The following is an 18237-nucleotide window of genomic DNA, read 5'->3' on the forward strand; positions in this document are numbered from 1 at the left end:
AGTATCTGGGCTAAGCTCAGCTCCAGAGGAAATCAAGGCCTTGGCCATCCTGCATGAAAAGGCAGGACTGGTGTGTAAGTGCTGGCAGCCAGCAGCCCCCTGGAGATCTCATGGAAAAAGAGCTGTTTGTGAGTGACCTGTTCCCTCCCTGCAGTCCTCCAGCACAGCTACCCAAGGGCTGGTGCTATCCAGTCCATCTGTACCACAACAAATAACCTGATGTCTCAAGCAAGCAGAACTTAGGTTGCTGTGAAATCCATAGTCCTAGATGAGATTTCTGTTGTTTCTCAGAAAATTAAAATTTTGATGATTTAAAGCCCTTTGGAAAAGCAAGTGAGCCTGTGGAGTTCCAGAGTGTGTTCACTGCAGAGGGATAGAGTGCGCTCTTTTTTTACTTAAGAGACTCTCCTCTCAAGCATCAAATGTAAAACTACATTCAAGGTTGGCAGGACATAGCTAACCTTGCAACATGTTCTGTGTTTCCAGTAGTGTGTGAAAGACAAGAACCAAAAATAGTTTTTTATAGAGCAGTTCTCTGTTTCCAGTATCTCAAAAGTGCAGAAATTGGTAAGAAAACTGTGCATCTGATCAGGCATAATATCTGTTTGTATTTCTGAGTTGGATGATTCTAATCAATGGGTTCCACCATGTCAGTACTTGTGTCAGTACATGTGCTGCTCTTTGTGCACTTATCTGTTTCCTCATCTAGTGTTATGAATTACTGAACAAATTCATTCAGTAAATGTAAAGAAAATATTAACTGGAAATTTATTTCATAAAATAAGTTGCTATAAAATTATTTTGAGAGATAAGTCACTGTTTTTATGAGTTTTATTTATAAAATACAAATACATCACAAAGTTAAATGTTTCTCTGAAGTGTAGTCGGTCATTGGAAACACTTTATGGTTAATTTTGAAAATTGAACTAAAAATGTCACACTTTGAAATTAGAATATAAATATTTCACTAGTCTTTTAATAAATCAGAAGAGTGACTGCTATTCATGTCAGGAAAGCTGGAAGAGCTTAAGCTCTAAGTGAAGATATTTTAAAATTTTATTTCAAAAAGTGGCTATTATATTTTTAGATGTTTTTTACTGTTTACACATGGTGGTACATGTTGCTGTTTGATGACATCACAGTTCAGCAGTTCCAGGGTAAAGTGGATTCTACAGCTGTTCTGTAAGAGGCAATAAGTGTGTGAGATATTTTATTTCTTTTATTGTTTTTTATTACAATCAGTGTGCTCATGTATTTCTTGCTATTTACCTTCATATAACAGAAAGTAACTGTATTAAGTGAGGGGTTACCATTATAATTTATCATTCATATGCACAGAAATATACCCTCAAAGCAAATATGAGCTATTTAGTAGGAAGTTAATTGAAAAACTTGTATTATCCCATTCCCCAGGGTCTTATAAGGGGTATTATCAAAAGAAGCTGCACATAGATTTAAATATCTGGGCCAAGTTTCCATCCAGCCTTGCATAAGCTTTTTCCCACATGGCCTTTCTCATTTAATATTTCATCAATTACAAGTTTTTATTTCCTTTATGTATGTGTAGCTGGACTTTAAATTACCATAATAAGAATGTGACAAAAATTATATTTTTACCCTATAGTGATATGAATCTAGATGGAGCTGCAAGTAGCACTTTTTTTCCATGAACACATGAATGACAGATAATAATAATCAATCTTCTTGCTTGATTTCAGAACTCTCTCAGAAAATGACAGTACCTCTTTACCACCTGCTGACTCCTGTACCAGTCCTACTAAAATGGATTTTTCGTTTAGTAAGACCGCCAAACAGTGCCTAGAGGAGATATCTGGTGAGTAACAATGAGTCAGGAGAAGACTGTGAACTTCTTTATTTACATCTGTTTCTTACCAGGAACTTTGTGATGGGTTGAAATAATACTTCTGACCTCTAATCATGAGGGGTATTAAATACACAGAAAATTCAAGTCATGCATATTTAGTGCTTTAAATCCACTGTTACCTATTTGAACTTGTTCCTTCTGTTGAAATACCCTCTTTATCATTTTGCAAAAACTGAGCTTTGACAATCTTGGGTTTCAAGTAATTGTTGTGTCATTTAATCATACTGAATGTTCCAAGAGGAGCAGTGGAAAGTTGACTTCAGAAAGTTTAACACTATCATTTAATAACATCCAATTAAATCATAACATCCGAACTGAGACATAAATTACATAATAGACATGTTCCTTTTAGAAATTAAACTGTATTCAGAAAACAATCAAGTCCTTACTATTGTACCTGACCTGAAACCTGCTGCTAGAGCTAAGCTGCTAAAGATTGTGTTACAAGAAATTCCTTGTAAACATGGATTAAAGTCCTTACTAGGTTGCAAAGCTGAAGGGATGGGGTATTTTAGTCATATTGGAATAATTCCTTTGAAGTAAACAGAACCATGCTGAGTTACATCAGCATTGGATCTGGCCACGACTCTGCCCATCGATGCAAAAAGCAAAATGTGCCACACTTCACTTTCTCAGAAGGACTGAACTGCACTGCAGGGTTGTGTACAAGTTGTTCCAAAGAGACTCTGCAAGAGCTGTTACTTGGGGGTTTAGGGGTTTTTTTTTGCTGTTGCTTTGGGTTTTTGTTTTTTTTCCATTAGCATCCTTAATCTTATAACTTTACAAAAATTAAAGGTGATATCTTGTCTCACTGGTTTTACCTATAGTTTTGCTCTTTTACCACAAATTGTCAACATTTAAATGGATTAGTCATGAGTCTTGTTTCTTCTCACACAGGATATAACTCACTTAAAGCACTAATTTGATACATCAGTCTAAAATTATCTCTCCACCAGAAGGGAAATCAGATGCCCAAGATTTATGGGGACTGTCTTGACATTTAGCTGACTCCTACTGAAATAGGTTTTGTCCTGGTTTGTCTCAGTCCCTTTGAAAGTTTTCTGACGTCCTTTATTTGCACAGCCAGGTTCTGTGATAAATATGTCACTCTGAAACGTGGTGTAATGTTCTTTGGAGGTGATGCATACCTGCTAAAATATAAAAGTATTTTTAATTACTGCAAAAATTGGACTCCTTGGTCTAATAGATATAAAGAGTTTAATTGAAACGCTTACCACAAATCAAGAGATGCTTCAAGGAATCATCCAGAGATAAGCCAGAAAAACCCCAAATAATTCAATACTTGCTGAAATGATCAAACAGAATATCATGTCTGATGACCTTTTCTACTGTTCTGAACAGAAACTAAACAGCATCAAAAAGAAGAATATGACATAAAGAAAACTAGACATCAGAGATATTCCTAGTGTGATAATTTAGACTCTGGCATAAGCCATTGATTGGCATAACAGGCTGTAAAGGAGAACCACTGGGAAAATGTGGTCAGTGATTTTCTGTGTGCAAAGGGAAACAGAGGTGTGTCACCTGTATTTAACTGTTGGCAGCAAAAGGAATAAATGGATCAAGTACTATATTTGCTGAATAATTAATTTCCTGCGTGGATGACCTATCACCAAGTCATTGGTGATCCTGTTGTTAGATCTGCATGGACTGTCATGTGACAGTTGCTCAGAGGACTATCCCATGATGGATCAGCTGTGAGAAAGGACATTTCAACTCTTTTACTAAAGAGCATCTTTATTCTGATATGATCAAGGAATTACGCTAGTAGTAGCAAAGAGATAGCAAGAGTAATTTCCATGGTCTGGTCACTTATTTTCAGGGTATTAAGCAATGAATCAAGTTTCTTTGATATTATCTTTTTCCTGAAATTTTCAACTCTTGCTGTGGGTGGGCATCCTTTTTATATTACCTTGATCTTTTGAACCTCGGTAGCCACCACCCTAGCACAATGTGTTTGTGAACAGTAAGGATCAGTAAGGATAAGGCAGAAAATTGAACATCTGTGGAAATCCCTAAACAGCTTGGAGAAGTGTGTTCATAAAGTGCTGTCCCACATGTATTGTGTTTCTGCTTCATTGATCATTATTTTTCAAGTGCCAGATATTTAGAACTAAGGCTGACATCCTCAGGACTAGAATATTTTAGCCAACATTGTTGTATAAACAGTTTCTCTACTTTCTGAATATTTACACATTCCTGTTTTTTATTGCTTCTTGGCTCAAGATTACTACTCCTATTACCAGCTAAGCTGTTCATATCAGAGCTTCTAATTCACTTTGGAGCTATATCAGCCAACTGAACCCAAACTAATGCTTTAAGCCTGTCTAGTTCAAGACTTCTCCATAATAAAGACAAAAGTTGAATGCAGAAAAAATAATCTTAAAATTATTTAGGAGTGGTTGGCCAGGCACCATTCTCCTGGTGTAATCCAGGAACCAAACCTAAGTTAATTTCCTTGCTGTAGTGGTGAAAAGTCATGGCTCTGCTTTCTGTGTCCAGCAAGGCAGTTCACATCCCTTAGCTACTGTCTAAACAGTGGTGATGGGAAAGTAGAAAGTAAAGCAAGACTCTGTAGAGGGAGTTTTCAGCTCTCTTCTGCTCTGTCTTCCTCCTGCAAGGCAGCTGGTTACCTTTATAGCCTCTCCTGTCTTCCAGCTCAGGGCTGGTGAAAGGACAGCGAGTTTGCTGTCCACTGCTTTGCAAGGGATTTCTTGGTTTTACCTGCACAGCTATGAGAAGAGAATAGTGCTGGAAGGCAAGGGAGATGGGGAGGCTGGTGTAGGCACAGACACAGAAGTGTGGCTTGTGGATGTCATGATCAACTGGACACCCTCTTTATCTTTATATTATCACCAATAAGCTGCTGCTCTTGGTGAAGATATACATGGCTTATGCCTAAAACCAGTTCTGCATCTTGGTAGAGGTATTGTAAATCTGTTCCCATGTCTCTGCTGGGAATTTATTCTAGGTGTGATCTGAAGTGCTTCAGACTTTTGTCTGCTTTTTTTTCCCCTTTGAAGATTCCACAGCTCAGCCAGAGCAGCCCCAAGTGTTTCCACAGTGCACATGGTGATCAGCACTAGAGTACACCTAGAGCAGTTTTAAGTCTTCCTGCACACCTTGAATCCCCTCTGTGCACAGCTCCAATGATGCATGTACTCCCTCTGAATGAGCCCTGTTTGTAGGCATGAGACACCTGAGGAGTAGTTTGGTGTGTTCTGTGTGTGGTAGGCTTGTTGCTCATGCGGCACACAGGTGTGCAGACCTCTGTCCAGGAAATCCCAGACAGAATCTAAATCCCCTAAATAAGGAACAATTCTGCATTCAAATATGAAAACAATTTCTTGCATGTAGTTTTTATACCATTTGCCTCAACAAGACAACTTAGTATATATCCACTCAGTTTCCACAAAACTGGAATATACCTTTATAAACAGGATTATAAAATTATAATGACAATAAAGGCTAATAAAGTAATCCAAGTTGATTGTTGATATTCATGGTATGGCTGGGAACAAGTTGTTCAGACTTTCTTACTAACTATTTCTTCTTAAAGTAGCTGTGACATTTATCACTTTCTGCAGCAGGTTTATTGGAGAAGGATGTCAGCAAGTTAATTAGTTAATAATCCATTGTAAATGTAAATGTCTGTAAACCACAAAGTATTATTTTATGAAATCACTGATAACATTTGGCTTTCACAAGTGCTGGCATTTTCTAAGAGCTTAATGCAAAGTGTTTGATTAAGTAATTATTCATGAATTTATAAATATTGACTAATTATCTAAAATCTGAGGGATGAAGCAGAAATCAAACAGTACTATTAAAAGTTATAGGCCTATCTTAATGGCAGTATTAGCATAAAAACATTCAAATTTAAATATTTTATGTTTATTGTGCTTAATTTTTTGTTCTCTGAAAGAAATAATTAATACATGCAGGAATAGTTTACTTTTTTTTAAAGTAAGCTTAGCTGAAGAGATTCATAATTGAATGCATTTCCAGATCTATTACATAATTCATTTGTAGGGTTCTAAACCATCCACTGAGACTTCAAAGAAAGTCTTATCTGACAGCAAAATTTGCCCAAAGATTATTAGTTCTTAAAATAATTTTTGCAATTTCTTTTATAAAAAAGACTGTAAAAATAATATAGTGTGTTACACTGACTGTGATAGACTGAGGAAGTTCCCTAATATGTTCTTGATGTAAACATATTCCTGCTTGGTGGGTGGAGAACACACGGAATTGCAAGGTAGTTGGGGATCAATGCTGTCATGACATTTGTTCTCCTCTAGTCTCCTATACTTTCTTCTTGCCATAGAAAGATGTATTTTTTGGTTGCTATATGTAAACATTTTTAAATGGAGGGCTGAGCTTTAGAAAGTACTTTCTGAAGAAACAAACCTAAGAATTTTCCATATTGCAATTTTATGTTTTGGCAAATGACACCCTGCAGAGAGATGTGGTAGAGTTCAAGGATAAATTCAGTGTTGTTTCTGCTGAGTACTTGGCCTAAGATAAATAAGTGTCCACTGTATCTGGGGATGATCACAATGGCCTGTCAACCATGTGAGGCAATGGGATTAATGGGAGAAAAGTTCATATAACTCTATAATTAGGAGATGTAGTAACATGTCTGTACACAGGGAGGCTGAATGAAGGGTGTGTGATTAGCCTGAGTACCTCTGTAGAAAAGCATTGGTCCCATGGGGTTTTCAGTGTATTTTGAAGTGAGGCAGACAAATGCTGCAGCTGCCAGCTACCCTCTCATGGCTCTCACACAGTCCAGGTGTCGTTCCCTTTGCAGTTTGATGGTCTGTGGCCTGTGTGCTCTGAAGCTGGGCTGCAATGAACAGCTCAGCTGGGAGCAGTAACAGGTCAGCAGAGACACTGAGGCCCATGGGTGGCCAAGGACACAGCTGTGTCACTACCAGACAGCCTGGAGAGGTGTGGCACCTATTGACAGCACCGTATGGGATGTGAGGTTTGGTGTGGCTCATTGGGTGAACATTTTTCATCCCCTGCCATAACTTTTTCTGCTCCCAGCTGGAAAGAGCACTGACTGTACCTGTCCAGTTCTGCAGGCTTGTATTTGGTCTCTGGTGTTGGAGCTGAGCACCTGTGCCATGCCCTGCTTCCCTAGCAGAGCAGCGCTGAGCACGAGGGGTGCCCTGAGGCCAGCTGCAGCTCTGCAGTGCAGGCTGCTGCAGCTCTGCAGTGCAGGCTGCTGCATGTGACCGTGCACACTGGGAGCCTGGAAGGAGGCAGAGCAGGTCCACATCTGCCTACAGCTTACCATGGAGACAAGTCACTGCCTGCAGGTCTTGGGGTGTGAAAGGGCAGGTGGAGAAGTTATCAATGGATTTGAAATGCCAGGGAGAGATTCAGACTTGCTCTTTCTGGTAGGAAAAGAGCCTGTTCTTTTGATTCCAAGACAATCACCAAGAGAAATTTGGCATCACAGAGCCAAATCACAGAATCACAGTCTGATTTGGTCTGGAAGGGACCCTAAACGATCATCAAGTCCAGCTCTTAAGTGAATGCCCCACATATAGACTGGATCCATGACCTTGCCATTATTAGCATTCTCCTCTGACCAACTGAGCTAAAAATCATTATCCTTCCTGTTAATTCAAATTATAGCAATGGAGAACACTGTACCAATTTGAGTATAAATTTAGGATATAAAACCAAGTAATGCAAAAAGAGTGAGACTACCCTTCTTTTTTTGAAATTTTCTATTGTCAGTACTTCCCTGTGAGGACTTTCTAGCCACCACAGCTTAATCAGGTATGTTGGACAGTCTGGGACAGCCATGGTACAGTCAGTGCACACCAACACTGGAGTGTGCAGGCAGTGCTGGTATTCTGTGACAACACCAGCACCACAGCACCTCTGAGACACCACTGGCATCCACACCTCACCTGCTCTGCTGCAGGCTGGCACCAGCACATTCATAAAACCCTTCCAAGAGCCCATATGTCACTGCAGCTGGCAGACCCTGGAGTAAACACAGCAGTCCTGTCTTTTGTTTCCATGCTGAAAAAGTGATGGGCGTTTAATATTTGGGATAGTTTTGTACTCAGACAGACAGAACCATTCCTCTTGTCTCCTCTTTGACTGTGTGTTCTGGGTGGGGATGGGAGTGGTACCTCCTCGTGATGTGGAACATGGCTTTCTTGGAATTCTGGTGCTTTAATATGGAAAACCACCATTACTTTGGACTACTGATTTTTTTTTTCTGAGTTTTTCTGTGTTTCTGAGAGTTATCTAGGAAGAAATGTACCTTTCCTTTGAAATTTCCAAGAATTTTCCTCTGTGTATCTTCAAAAACTGTAAACTGAACCAGTGAAAGGCAGGAAATACACACTGAGGATTCTGCTAACATCTGTTTATTCATACAGGAAATCTGCAAACAGCTTGTAGTTCTTAGAGTGGCATTTTTAAAGGTTATTTTTCTGTCAAGGTTTTTCAGATAGAGACTTGATATGAGCATATTTTCACACTGACGAAAGCAGTTTATTTTTATACAGCAATTTTATTATTTGTAGATTTCTGTATAATGTTTTATGAAATTAATTTCCCCTAGATAAAAAAGTTTCTGTCTCAAAATTATAATTCTTTCAGGTATTTTTTTGTTCATCTGTCCATTTCTGGGACTAATATCTTTTTCTTTGTGAGAAAAGATGTACATTTTAGCACTACATTTAAGTCTTCTTTCTCCCTGGATAATAAATTTAAAAATAGCATTCAAAATTGCTGAACTTAGTTCTGACACAAGACCAATTTGCTTTATAAATAAAATTACTCCTCCTCTAATAGGTTTTCTTCAGAATATTGTGAAACAATGATTTTTTTACAGATTTTATAATTCTTTACTTGCCTCTGAATCTCACAGAGGTGCAAAAAGGGCAGCTTTCTAAGGAGAAAGAAATTAAATATTTCCTTTTATGAATCATTTTACCAGACAAATACTGTTGTGTTCCGTGTCTTGTCTTATGATATTAGATTACATTTTTTATATTTAGAGCCTTGCAATTTCTGCTAAGACTGAAGGTCTTTTTGCAAGTCTGCTTTTAGCTTCCTGCATAGGGAGTAACAGTGATATGGAAGAAATAGTTTTTCATCCTTACCTTTCGGGAAGAAAAATAGGATTTGACCATGAGCTAGATCTGTTACTGTAGCATCCCATTCAGGTGGAGCTGTGTCTGGAAACCTGTGGCACAGTAAACTGGGCAGAGGCTTCTGTGTCTCCGGTTTAATTCACCAGGATGTTTGCTGCCATGGCAGCCAGCAGCATTCACTGCAGTAGCAGAGAAGAGTCATATATCTGGGAATGCAGGTTGAATACTAAAATGCAAGGAGGCTTGTGCTTCAGTGGTTAATTTTGGCTCTTTATTGAGCTCTGACGTGGAGGCTGTACTTGCAGTTCTGTGTCAGCCCATCTGAAGTGAAGAGCTGTGCACTAGGATCAGTCATGAGCTGGTGAGAGGGAGGGAAAAGCCCGAGACAGTACTTGTGCCTACTTTGGATTTCAGAAGGCAGCAGCTGTAGAAAGAGATGCAGGCCCGCCGCTCCGATGAGACCGGTGATTGGATGGAGAGGGGAAAACACAGTTGGCTTTTGGGATTACTTCTGTGCTGGAGCAGAGTGTTTGATCAACTCTCTTCTGCTTGAGAGAAATCGAAGTGAAAATGACTGTAAGTGCTGCGGATTAATGTGACGGACGAGAAGTGGCTGAGCAGAGACAGCAGCGTCATTTTAAAGAAGATGACTGTGCCTGTCTAGCCCCTTCCAGCAGGCAGAGTGAAAGCACGTGGGAGCTGTGCTTTCACTGCCAGTGCAAGCGTCTGCTACCTGGGGTGTGCGGCGATGCGGGGAGCAGCGCCCGCAGCTTCCAGGGGATTGAGCTGCTGTCCCTCTCAGAAACATGAAATCTAACTGAGGTGAGACCCAGCCGGAAAGATGCAGCGATCTGCTGAATTGTCAGTGTTTAAAGGCACGGAGGTTAGAGCAGGGTGTGTTCGTCTTCAGAAGCAGAAGTCTCTAACCAATCTCACGCTCATCAGTGAAGGGGAGAAGAGGCGATACTCATACAGGGAGAACTGGTTTGGAAACGCCTCCAAGTGCAGCCAGAGTTACCAACAGCGGCGTGCAGAAGCCGGGTGCAGGGGCTCCCTGTCCAAGGCATTCTCGCAGTCAGTGCACTCCCTCTGCCACTCCAGCTTCACCACAACCCAAGCCTTTCAGGGGATACCCCCTGCTGGAAGCAGGACATCCAGGAGGTCAGGAGACCAGTGTACAGGTGAAGGCTTTCAGACTGACAATGAGGAGAGCAAAAAATCCGATGATGAAAATGCATCCTGCACATCCCATTTCCCCAGCAGGACCTGGGCAGAAGAAGAGGAGGAAGGGTGCCTGCGTGAAGGGACTGCACATCTGGATGAAGATGTCATAATAACAATGCTGGGTGACCTAGAACAGGTCCTTTATACTGATATTTTAGGTAAGTTAACTTTGGCTTGACATCAGGAAGGGCAGAAGGAGACCCAAGTCTTAGCACATATCTGCTCAGAGCAGATTTTTGATCTTGACAGTGATTTCCCAAGACAGAACTGGGTTTATTTGCAGTAATATGCAAAAATAGTGTCTAGCCATTCCTTCTTTGTTTCCTTACTATGACCTCTTAAGACAGTGTGGAATGAAGATAAATATCTAAATTGCTTGTGATGGGTGCAGGGGCAGCAGCAGCCTGTGAATAACTGAACATAGTTTGCTTAGCTTTTTGAAAAATAACGTGAAATATTTTACTGCTATTAGTTTATTGTTCAATAAATATATTTTACTGGCATTTTTCTCATTGATTTGAAATTGCTATCTTGAATCCAAGTTTTGGGTGAGACAAAACACGTCTCAGCCTTCCTACAAACTGACCTGCAGTATTTCTTCCCCCTTCTCTAGCCCTCCTGCAGATAACTGCACCCCTACATGTGGAATTGTGAGTGCCAGAGTTTCAGTGTAGCTTAAATAGCCACTTTTCTTATATCTGTGCACGCCAGTGAGTATTTGAAGTCCACAGCCATAGGTGCTTCAAAGGCTGCTGTGTTACTTTTCATCTCTCAGCCCTTTAAGAGTGCTCAAAGTGTTGATTTCCAAAGCTTTGTTCTTCAGTCAGTTAAATGCTTGAAGAGGCTGCTTGCTTTTCCAAGGTTATATGCCATGTGTCTAGCCTGGAGCTTCTTTCTGGTAGATACATTAGCCCTGATTGTGTTTAAACATTAGGGACAAAATTTTTGCTGTGTATATAGTGTAAAGGTTGTTATTTCAAAAGAAGAAAGAAATAGGAATTCTCTTTGTATGCATACCTTTTATTATTAGACTGTACCAGTAGGTTAAGAGGGCTTCTGCTAGAGATCAAAAGCTTGCTGACACAGAAGACCGAGCTCAAACCTGCCTCTGCTCCTCTTCAGCTGTCTGTCACTGACAAATCCCTGCTCTCTTGTAAGCCTCAGTTTCCCTGCTTGCAGGGTAAAACTGGTACTTTCCTTTCTGAATTGAGTTAATATCTCACAGTGGACAATTCTCTTGAGAAACGTTTGTTATTTGTAAATCCTGTCATTCAAATCAGACAATTGATGGAATTGTTACTCTCCCATTTGCTTTGGGCTGTGGTTACATGTGCAGAAGAACAGAAATTAGTATGAACAGTATTATTGAATGTAAATATGAGGGAGCTTCAGAAATGTGAATGTAAAATCTGACCTGGGTATCTAGTGATTTCTGTAAAATGTCTATTTTGATTTCCTGTGAATGTATCTCACACTGTGTAAGAAATCAATGTATTTTCCAGAAATTTACTGAGGGAATAATGTTTCACTGTTTATAGGCAAAAAATTTGGGGACAATCTTTTGGAATATTCATGTTTAATACAAATGATGAAGCTATAAATGATTGGAGATAATGGCCTTTCTTCTAAGAGAAACAGAATTTTGACAGAAAGTTTCAGGTTACCCCAGTTTTAGTCTTATCCCAGTCTCCCCATGTGTGAAACAGAATGGTTTTTTCTCAGTGTACAAACCAGAATCACTTGAGATAACAAGACCAAGAGCTTTTCTGATACGGTCCTGATGTGTTAGGTCCTTTTCTGATATGTTAGGTCCTGCAAATATGACCAGACTCTGTGATGAGTGGGCCATATTATAAGAAACAAAGTACCCAGTGGAGTCTGGGGTGCCTTTGAACCCAATCCTGATGCAATAAGCACCACAGTGTCTCCACTAGCAGGCACAGTGTAGCTAGTTTTCAGAAGAATTAACATATTCATCATCCCTATAGTCCTCTTTACAGGAGGAGACTTGATGTGGATGGGGAGTCAGTGCTGTCATGAAAACATGGGATCTTCTACTCAGTACAGAAAATTTCTTCACTGTCAACAATTTATACTTCCTGACTTGTTCATCCATGGCACAGCAGGATTCCAGTGACATTTAGAGAATGATGGAAAGAAAAAAGAACTATTCCTTTCAAATCACTCTAGCAGTTAGTGTGAAATTTTTTCAAAATAGTACTTTGTAGTATTTTAATATAATGAAATTTCAGTTTTAACTTTTTTTAAGTTAAAACTGGTGGAAATTATCTGCTGTGTCACTGAGAGATCAAAAGATATTAGATTTAAAGCTTATTACTGTTATTCTATCCTCTGCAGGATAGAATAACAGTAATTATATGGTATAATTTGTCTGAAAGCAAAGTATTCTGTACTGGGAAAATCTATCTTGGCAGATTGCCATATATGTACCTTTTTTATTTAATGTATTGCAATTATACCTCAAGGCTTTGTTATGCCATTTACTGTGCAATACATATTAAAAAAGACAGCTGCTGTCATTTTTGCTGCAAGAATTTGCAATGTTAACATACAGCAAAGGACAACTGACAAGGATAAACAAGGAAGGAAAAGGGCAACATCATTCTAAAATATGAATTGTATTCAGTTCCTCAAATAAATATAAAGTATTGCTTTGCCTTTAATTCTGCCTGCACAGACCCCAGAATTTGTCTTTCTGTGTTAAATAGAAGATTTTCCTGTACCAACAAGCTACTCTTTCACCTCTGGTTCAAGGCAGGGCAGGTAACATTTCCTGGATCTTCCCTACATAGGTATTGTGGCAGGAATATAAAGTGCTCCTGGAAGTCAATTTGCCTGCATTTGGCAGGGCAGGGGAGGCAAAGGGCAGTGGCTGAGGAACTGAGTGCACCACAGACAACTAGCTGGAGGCAGGCATGGACAGTGTGCCTGGAAGTTGGCTGGGCTTTAAAAAGCAGTCTGAGTCTAACAGGACCTAAATGCCTTCAGCTTAGCCTGGCCATGAGCCATTTTGCCTCACAGGAATCTCCAGGGTGGTACAGAAACTTCTGCAAAGAGCTGCTGGGACCCATGAGTGCATTGACTGCCAGTGCTTTAGCAAACACACCTAGCTTGAAACACAGAACAGTTGTAAATCATTTCAGTGACTGACTGCAGACATTTGTGTCCTGCCAGACACTACATGTAAAAATGTACTCAGGTAGTTTATGTTATGAAACTAAATGTGTGAGCAGACATGACCTTGGGGTGTGGCTTGAGAAGAGAGAGTTTGGCAGCAGTGCAGGGCCTGTATCCCAACTTCATTTTTCCATCCCGCCCAGGAGTTGATGCCACTGTCAGTTCCATGGTGCCAAACCAGACGTTTACAGACCTTGGCATCATTAAAGCACTGAAGAATTTTTTGTGAGTGATGAAATAAGCAAACATAATTTCCCGAAGGACCGTTTGGCTGCAGTGAAGAGGACAAAAGACACAACCAGGGCAGGGTAGAGGAGAAACCCTCAAAATGGCTTTGCTGTGAAAGCTGGTTTGACATTAAGCCACAACTGCAGGTTTTGTTGGCTCGTTAAATGCATCACTTGCTTATTGAGGAGAAATTAAAGCTTATATGTAATTTATCTGAAATAATTTATTTCCATTTAATGTCAGAGGTTGAGATTTTTCTTAGCAGCCTACAGAGTGTTTGGGCAATAGGACCTGACTGCAGAAGGTCTGGGAGGTATGATGTGAAAATTTGTAATTGATAGAGTCAAAAAGGAATTAATTGCACTTCAAGTTCAGCATTTTACATGTAACTCTAATACTCATGCTTCTTGCCAGCCTTCTTACAAGATACAGGACATGATCAGAAGTAGAACACTAGCCTTGAACAAATCAGAGGCTTTTGTCATAGAATTTCTTTTGAAATTCTCTTGTTGTTCAAAAGTAAAATGAATTAAACTTCTTTGATCTATGAATTTCCTAGAAAACCTGCATTTCTGGTTTTTTGTGTATGACCACTGGAGGCTCCTTTGAGGTTTATGATCTTTCTCTTTTGTAACATATCATATATAACATCTCTTCTTTTTAAATTTATTTTTAATTGTATGAAGTAAACCTTGTTCCAGGTGAAGTTCTGAAAGTTTCATTATCTGGGATATGAGACTAGCTTTTCACAATGGATCCTGAAGGTTGTTGAAACATCTAACTGTATAAATGATGTGTGTGCTCAGAGTGTTCAGATTTGTATCCCAAGAAACATATTTTATTTTATCCCATATGAGGAATAATATCCTTCTTCAGAAAAGCATTGCAGTCTAGGAAAGATGCTTTATTAAGTGCCTTACTTAAGAAGTACTTTGAAATAGCCTGTGTTAATGTTAAGGGAATGCTGAAGAGTTGTATTAAGAGTCATCCCACTTTTTTCTGGGATGGCAGATCACAGATTTACTGTGGCTTTTTTCCTACTGAGTTATGTAAAATGTCAAGGACTAAAAAGGGACTTTATAATGTATCAAGTGGTCTGGGGCTGCATCCTGCCTTGATTACAGAGGATAACAATCCCAACAATGTAAATCAGAGTTTCATTAATAGATTTGGGCCTGCCTTAACAGGAATACTTTGGTGGGGTTTTTTTACACACCACGTGTTATTTATGACCATCTATGTGTTTTATTAATGAAAGGATGAAGTTTTATTTTTTAAAATATTAAAAGATACTTACAATCATAGGTATACATTCTCAGCTGGATACATGTGTGCACTTTATTCAGCCTTATAAACTCACAGGCTAAAGCGTATGCTTTATTGATTTTACTGTTTTCTTCCAGGGGAAGACCCTGAAACAAGAAGAATGAGAACTGTCAAGAACATTGCAGACCTGAGACAGAATTTGGAAGAAACCATGTCCAGCCTTAGAGGGACCCAGATAAGCCACAGGTATACCAGTTTTGTGTAGACTACTAAAAATATGGACCATTGGAGAGTATCACTAGTTGCTGAATGAATGAGGGACTTGCAAGGGAAAATGAGCTATGACACTAAACTGCCTTAGCAACTTACATGTGACTTTAATATATTATATTGTCAAAATGTCTTATACAATCATTCATAAAGACAGTTATTGTTTCATACACATTTATTTAGAAGCTGATAAAATTTATTTTAGGTAATTTTATAAATAGATGTTGGGGATGAGATCATATGCAAGGAAAAATCTAAATGTGAAAAATAAATATGTCAGCAATGAGAAAAAGACACACTGGTGTAGTATTTCAGTTATGAGATCTCCAGGTGTTTTTTTCCTCTCCTTCCTTTTCTTCCCACATGAGCTCCCTTTTAATTTTGTTACAGATAAACCACTGCCTTCTGATTTGTCCCTGGGGTCTCTGCTAATTTTGTAACACACAAAACATGTCTCAAGCATTCCATGTATGTGATTATGTTCAGTCACACACTCGTATGGTGGAATTTCCACCAAAATAGTTTTACCACAGCATCTTCAATCACATGCACAGATTAGTAAAACCTCTAGGGTCAATATTCTCTTGTTCTAATCTTGGTTATGATACTGGGTGCTTGGCACCATTCCCACAAGTAGAGGTTATAGAATCATGGAACCCTTAAATTGTTTAGTTTGGAAAAGACCCAAAAGATCACCAAGTCCAACAATTAGCCCAGCACTGCCAAGTCCACCAATAAACCCTGTCCCAAAGTGCCACATCTACAAGTCTTGTAGACACTTCCAGTAATGGTGACTCCACCTCTTCCCTGGGCAGCCTGTTCCAGTGCTTGGCAACCCTATCCATGAAGAAACCTTTCCTCATATCTACTGTAAACCTTCGCTGTTACAACTTGAAGCCATTTCCTCTGTTCCTATCAGTTGTTATCTAGGGGTAGAGTCCAATCCCCCTCTGACTGCAACCTCCTTTCAAGCAGTTGTAGAGAGTGATAAGGTCTCTCCTGAGGCCACTCCCTCAGCCACTCCTCATCAGACTTGTGCTCCAGACTCTTCACCACCTCCACTGCCCTTCTCTGGACACATTCCAGCACCTCAATGTCTTTCTTGTGCTGAGGAGCCCAGAACTGGACACAGGATTTGAGGTGTGGCCTCACCAGTGCCGAGTAGAGGGGGATAACAATTTCCCTGCTCCTGCTGGCCACACCATTGCTGATCCAGGCCAGGATGCCATTGGCCTTCTCGGCCACCTGGAGACACACTAGCTCATGTTCAGCCACTGTCACCAGCACCCCAAGCTCTTTTTTTGCTGGGCTGCTTTCCAGCCACTCTGTCCCCAGCCTGTAGCACTGCACTGTGGGGTTTTTGGGATGCATGAGTAGGACCTGGTTCTTGGCTTTGTTGAACCTCACACAATTGGCCTCAGCCTATTGATCCAGTCTGTCCAGACCCCTCTGCAGAGCCTTCCTGCCCTCCAGCAGATCAGCAGTCTTGCCCAACTTTCTGTCGTCAGCAAAGTGACTGAGGGGGCACTCAATTCCCTCATCCAGGTCATTTGTAAGGATACTAAACAGGACTGGCCTCAGTACAGAGGGCATACACAAGCATATCGGTGCATATGGTGAAACCACATAGAGACAGAGAATTTTTGAAAACAAATATACTTTCCTCCAGCATTCACTTTTCTTGATTTCTCAGGAACATAGAAATCACCCTGCACTGACTTCTCCATTCTGTTTGGCAGCACATTGGAGACAACTTTTGACAGCACTGTGACAACAGAGGTGAATGGGAGAAGCATCCCAAGCTTATCCAGCCGATCGACCCCTGTGACTTGGAGACTGGGGCAGGCCAGTCCTCGGCTGCAGGCGGGAGATGCCCCATCCTTGGGTGCTGGTTATCCTCGCAGCAGCGCCAGCCGCTTCATACACACTGACCCTTCTCGCTTCATGTACACCACCCCGCTCCGCCGCGCTGCTGTCTCTCGCCTTGGAAATATCTCACAGATTGACATGAGTGAGAAGGGAACTGCTGATTTGGACATATCCTCTGAAGCTGACGTTGGTGGCTACATGAGTGATGGAGACATTCTCGGGAAAAGCCTGAGGGCTGATGACATCAACAGTGGGTAAGCAGCACTTTTTCCCCATTTGAACTAATGCATGATTGGTAGGAGTAGAAGGATTTTTCTAAAAATTTTGGCACACAAGCAGAAGTTGCATTATAGTTGGAAAATGTAAATATACACATACATATTAAAAAAAAAAAGCTTCAAATCTGCCAGTGATACTCTCGGCTGCCTTCAAATCCTGTTCTTCTCCTTTAACACCAAATTTAGTTTGCTGTGAACTTTGAGTTCCAACATTGCTTACCAGAAAATTCTAGTTGTCCTGTGAGCCATCATTTTGCATTGCTTTCCCTGGGCTGAGTCTTCTTTTGGTGTTTTTATGTTTTGTTTGAGATGGCAGGTGTGGCATTGCACGCAGCTGATGAAAAGCAGTTGTTGACGGCACTGACTTCCTGTTTCCACTTCAGATTTTGTCTAGCATAGTCACTGTGATGGACCTTTATTGTAGGTCTTCAGCTGTGCATATCATTTGAGCAGCAGTAATATCTTTTCATTAAAGACCAGACCAGTTACTCTTTTAGTGTAACCAGGAGGAAGAATCACAATTTTTATTTTTGTTTGCTCAATCAGATTGGGTACTTGATTATAAGGAAAATCAAGAATACGCTGCATTCCTTGATTTTCAAATTCAACAATTCTTATATCAGTCTAGGAGCACAAGTCACTTCAGTCCTGTGTGTGTTAGAGCTCCTAGAACATCGTTAAAAAAGAACAGCCATGTTACAGTTTTACTCATATTTAAATTACTGTTCAGTACTGCTGTTGGCACTCCAAGGCTGCTTGCTGACTGATGTAACACTATGTTAAATAGAAGTTCCATGGAGTACCTGGTCATGTCACACCACACTGCTCCACTCTATAATTTTAGAATTCTTGCTGTCAATCTAATCTC

The 18237-nt window shown here is 40.2% G+C and overlaps 1 protein-coding gene across 6 annotated transcripts in view; it reads left to right on the forward strand.

The window, feature by feature from the left end:
• NAV3 (neuron navigator 3) overlaps positions 1 to 18237 on the forward strand; it is a 512047-nt gene that overhangs the window by 388396 nt on the left and 105414 nt on the right. For all 6 annotated transcript variants that reach the window (XM_050987333.1, XM_050987322.1, XM_030237841.2 and 3 more), the window contains 3 exons: positions 1719 to 1834; positions 15090 to 15198; positions 16962 to 17345. In XM_050987333.1, coding sequence (XP_050843290.1) covers positions 1719 to 1834; positions 15090 to 15198; positions 16962 to 17345 — 609 coding nt within the window. The remainder of the gene's footprint in view (positions 1 to 1718; positions 1835 to 15089; positions 15199 to 16961; positions 17346 to 18237) is intronic.

Source organism: Serinus canaria, chromosome 1A (genome assembly GCF_022539315.1).
Source record: "Serinus canaria isolate serCan28SL12 chromosome 1A, serCan2020, whole genome shotgun sequence".
Classification (NCBI taxonomy): Eukaryota; Metazoa; Chordata; class Aves; order Passeriformes; family Fringillidae; genus Serinus; species Serinus canaria.